A 5,167-nucleotide genomic window follows, 5' to 3' on the forward strand; every position below is an offset into this window, starting at 1 on the left:
ATGTCGGCTTCTCTGCAGTGCTCCATGAGATGGTGATGTAGGAGCCGCTCGAAGACCTTGCTCATGTGCGAGAGGAGGCTGATCGGGCGATAATGCTCCGGCGAGTCACCCTTCTTCGCAGGTTTGAGGAGTGGCACCACGATCGCGCGCTTCCAGGCCGTTGGGAAGTATAATTGGGGGAATTGGGGGATTTAGAGTCCCTTATTTATAGGCCTAGTCCATGCGGCTGTGACCGAGAAGCGGTCGGTACATGTCTGCTTGAGATAGGTTCGTGCATTGCATCGTTATCATTTATTATTCATTGTACAGATATTGCTAAGTATTATGTACAGAAATTATTAATATACAAAAATTACAACGTGATCTTTACAAAATGAAGTAATAAGTAAATTTGAGAACTTCGGTGAGGCTCGAGGTGGAGCGCTCTGGTGAGTTGTGGTCCAATCACTTGCTCCCTCTCACTACATATGGATAAGAGAGGAGCTGGAGGTAGCGGAATACCAGGAAGGACCATATTAGGTATGAATGGATAGAACTGGAAGTAGTAGAACTAAAGAACAGGAGGAAACATATTAGGTATGAATGGATAGGAAAGAATCTGGAGGTAGCAGAACAAAAGACTTCCTTGAAAACCAATTATTAAACTGATAGTGCACGTTTGTGGAATGGAGGAAGAGAGATAACCACAGAAACCAATGGAAGCTCGACCCACTGGGCCATTAGGCGTTTATAGAACTCCTACCAGGAATATATACAACAGACAGGAAAGAGGAAAGGCAAAACCCTTCCAGAAACGGACAAAGAGTCTTGGCTAGGTTGTATTGAGGCATGAAAAGGAAGTCAAAGAAGAAGTAGAGGTATTTACCAAAATAATACAAAAGTTGAGAAAACTAGTTTCTAACATGAACCACTACTTCTTAAAATTGCCTACAAATCATTGTAGTAACTCATTTTAACAGGCACATTAAATTATGATAACTCACTTGATTTATATGTTGTTGAAGATGGTAAAGATAATTCATAGTGTCTGGTGTAATTTTCAAGTCCCATGTATACTTTCCGTTGAACCCATCTCTCATTAACTTATTCATTTTTGTCAAATGGATTTTAAACAGCAGCCTCTCAGCATTAGAAAGCCCTAGAAAAAAAAAATTAAATAAACTATGATTATAAGGAGAAGACGGTCGGGGTTTCAGTCAGCGAAGATACACACATAAACAAAACTTATATTTGTGCCAACGTTTTAATCTGAATTTTAGGCCTTCATTAGGGATGAAAACACAAAACGAGATAACAGCCTTAATTAAGAGAAAAATAAAATAATAATACTGCAAGCTTTACCATATATGATAATAAAAGTAAGATTGTCCGGGTGGGGTCAAAGAAAAACTCAAATAGTGATTAAACTATTTATATTGAGCCAACATTTTACTCCACGTTGTAGGGCTTTATCAGGGTTAAAAAAAGATAAAAAAACTTAAATGATGTAAAAATAAATGAAAAATCAAAAAGATGTACAATGAAACGTGAAATTAAATAAGAATAATAAAAGGTTATAGACAATTAACAAAAAAAGAAATAATAACAGATTAAAAGAAGAAATATAAAATAAAGTACAAATTAAGAGATGGAAAAAGAAGATAAGAATAAAATAAACATTCCTTACAGACTCAAAGTGAACTGTTTGACAGGGTTGATAGAGAAGAGCTGGGATTGACAGTAAAGTACGTTACATTTGAAAATAATTTGAGGTAAAAAGTATAGAAAATTAAAACTAGGTAACCATTAAATAATAATACACAAACAGAAGGGGAAAGAAATTATATTTTTTAAAAAATATATAAATATACACGGATAGAATACACAAAAGAAATGAAGTTTAAAGAATGGATTCAATAAATATAATATTATAAAGAAAAGACAATATACAAAATAAATAGGGGTACAAAGGTGTGGAAGAGAGAGAGAAATACTTTATTCATCCATGCTGCCCAAATATATCAGGTTGCTACATACACAGCATACTAATCAATCCATAATCGGACATATATAAATTACATATAATTACATGGTATAATAAAATAATAAAAAACAGTTCTTTTTCCCTACTGTTTCCTTTTATAATCAATTTCAGTTTATATGCCAAATACAAATATTTCAATTCATTCCTTTTTTTTCTTTCCCTTTTCTGTTCCTTCAATTTCACCATTTCACAATTTTTAATTCACCCGATCAACAAATTCACCCTTCTAGATCCTCTCCAGTGACCCGCTAAACAAATTCACTAATAGACGGCAATGTGAGATCAGACCATTAATAATAGTCACAGCAGTAGATCAGCTTACCAAAAACAAACAAACAAATACATTCTACGAGAACAAGACTAACACATAGATTCAAAGGAAAATATAATAAAAAGCCGGTTACAAGAAACACTTGAATGGATAAATAAGTTTTTAAAAAAATAAATAAATAATAGTGCTAATAAAATAAAATAAAATAATTTAATGAATAAATACGTTAAAACACACAAATCGAAAGGTCCACAAATTAAAATAAATAAATAAAACAATAAATAATCTCCGAGCTAATTCCCATGCAGGTGATGGTGTATGATCCCCAGGGAGCTTCTAGTTCAGAGAATTTCTATATAATAGAAAATAATTAATGTAAGTATACTAAAGTTGGAAGTAACATATGAATATAAATTAAAAATAAAATATATAAATACAAAAGAAAAAGAGTGGATAGTAAATATAAAATATAAAGTAATAAAATTAAGTATGGGGGAGGGGGTGAATTTAAAAAATAAAATCAGATAAAAGACCTGACCGGAAAGTGGGCTTCTGAAATGCAGCCCTGGTGAAGCCCTGCAAATAGCTTAATCACTATTTGAGTTTTTCTTTGACCACAACATCTTCCTTTTATTAAAATAGAAAAACTTGGAAATATAAATATCATTAAAATAAGTAGATAGTAGTTGATACTAAGAGAAGATAAAATATAATATTGTAATATAATATAATAATTTCATAATATTCAATGTAATAATAATAATATATTTTATAGACAATGTGTCTTCCTAGCCTGGAAAAATCACTGAAAATAGAGAGAAGAGTCCTGAGAGGAATCTATGGGCCCAAGAAAACACAGGAAGGCTACATGAGTAGACCTAACCAGGAAATCTATAGGGAGATAAATGACCTGGAAACCAAAAAGAAGAAAGGAAAATAAGAATAAGAAAGGAAACCTCAGAAGACTGAGATTCTACGGGCACATAATGAGAATGGACCAAAGCAGACTTAACAAGAAACTCTTTGACAGAGTCCGTGAATATAAGAGCGTAAGAGGATATGTGAGAGGACAAATGAGAGAGGAAACAAAGAAATTGAAAATAACAGACAAGGACTGCCTAGAGAGAACAGTATGGAAAACAATTGAAATCAATTAATATGTATGGATAGTTGACCGTAAAAATTGATATATAGGAAGATGGTCAGGGTTGCGGTCAAAGGAGAAACAAAAATATTTTAGAACTATTTATTTTCCGACGTTTCGCCCCACTTTGTAGGGCTTCATCAGGGCTAAAAAGATACAAAATGATACAATGATAAGAGTAAAAATACAAAGATAAGAATAAAAATAAGTAACAATGGCTGCCATTGGAAAGTGTGTCATGCACGCCTTTTATCTGGTTATATTCTTTTTAATCACAGCCATGTTGAGCAGATTCAAATATTTTAGAAACTTTATTTTAACTTCCCACCATAATTGAAATTACAATACATTTAAGAAAAAGGAGGTTAAGAATAAGTATTTAAGAAAATTATTCATAAAGGAAATCATAGGAAAAAACTCAAAACTGTAGTGCTACAATCGATGTTGAGAACAATTTTTGTTTCTCCTTTGACCGCAACCCTGACCATCTTCCTATATATAGAAATCAATAAATGTTCTTGCTGCAAGTGGTCAAAAGAGAGGAAGCAAAGGCACGCAGAAATGATGAGAAGATACAGGAAGAGTAGAAGAGAAAAAGGAAAAAGTAATGATATTCTTGTGGTCTTGAAAGGCCATTCCGTGAAAAAAAAAAAAAAATATAATTTCATAAGATAAAATATAATCCACTAGAAGATAAAATTATATTTCTATTAGTATCAACTATTTAATTTATTTTTATGTTATTCCCAAATTTATTAATTATCATTTTATTTTTATTTTTAAGTTTCTTTAAATGAAAGTTGTCAACTCGTTTTGTTTTTTCAGCTCTGAAATTCAGGTCAATACATCGGCATAAATAAATAAGTTTTGTTTATTTTTGTATCTTTGCTGAACGCTCCCACAACCATCTTCTCATATCTATCTGCAGTGAACTATTAAAATCTCATTATAAAATATGATGAATTGAGGAGTTTTTGATCAGAAGTCTATACATCTATTTTAGGAAAGTTTATTATTTAAGAATCCTCGGGGCACCTGATGTAGATAAGTTAAATTTTAATTGAAAATATTGATTTGTATGTTACATCTATTTGACAGAGGAAAATTTTAATTTTGAGATGAAATGATTCAGTTTCTGGTCTAGAATTTTATTAAAAAAAAAAAAAAAAAAAAAAAAAAATAGAAGCTACTTTTTTAAGGTGGATAAATCAACTTTTTATAGAGAGCTCCTTCAACTGAGTGTAATAATATTGTAAGAGTGTCATAAGGATATAATGTTTTTTTTTTTCATTCCTAATATGGAGAAATGTAAATGGATGTCTCTAAAAAAATTGTGTGAATCTTTTCTTTCTGTGGCATCTTATAACATTCAAAAACATCACAGCCAAAATTATCGGTTACTTAAAACTTTAATGATATAATGAATGTAGTTTCTTCCTTAAACCAATCAATTTTGGTGAATTATTTAATCTTATCCGAAATAAATATATTCCTTGTATTAACCCATTTGCATCATAAGTGCATATACGTGAGCATTTTCCCTGGCCAATGCTATGTATTGAACATACCAGCATGGGAAAAGGAGAAATGGAAGTTAAATTTTAAATATTGTATATATGTATATATAGTTGACCATAAAAATAGATGTATAGGATGGTTAGGGTATCGGTCAAAGGAGAAACAAAAATAGTTTACAACTATTTATTTTCCGACGTTTCGCCCCACTTTG

The 5,167-nt window shown here is 31.4% G+C and overlaps 1 protein-coding gene across 2 annotated transcripts in view; it reads right to left on the reverse strand.

The window, feature by feature from the left end:
• The window catches only part of kl-2 (dynein heavy chain 2, axonemal kl-2), a 192,858-nt gene that overhangs the window by 154,724 nt on the left and 32,967 nt on the right, over positions 1-5,167 (reverse strand). For both annotated transcript variants that reach the window (XM_014421280.3, XM_014421281.3), the window contains one exon: positions 984-1,138. In XM_014421280.3, coding sequence (XP_014276766.1) covers positions 984-1,138 — 155 coding nt within the window. The remainder of the gene's footprint in view (positions 1-983; positions 1,139-5,167) is intronic.

This window comes from Halyomorpha halys, unplaced genomic scaffold (genome assembly GCF_000696795.3).
Source record: "Halyomorpha halys isolate HHAL.00 unplaced genomic scaffold, Hhal_1.1 Scaffold311.1, whole genome shotgun sequence".
NCBI lineage: Eukaryota > Metazoa > Arthropoda > Insecta > Hemiptera > Pentatomidae > Halyomorpha > Halyomorpha halys.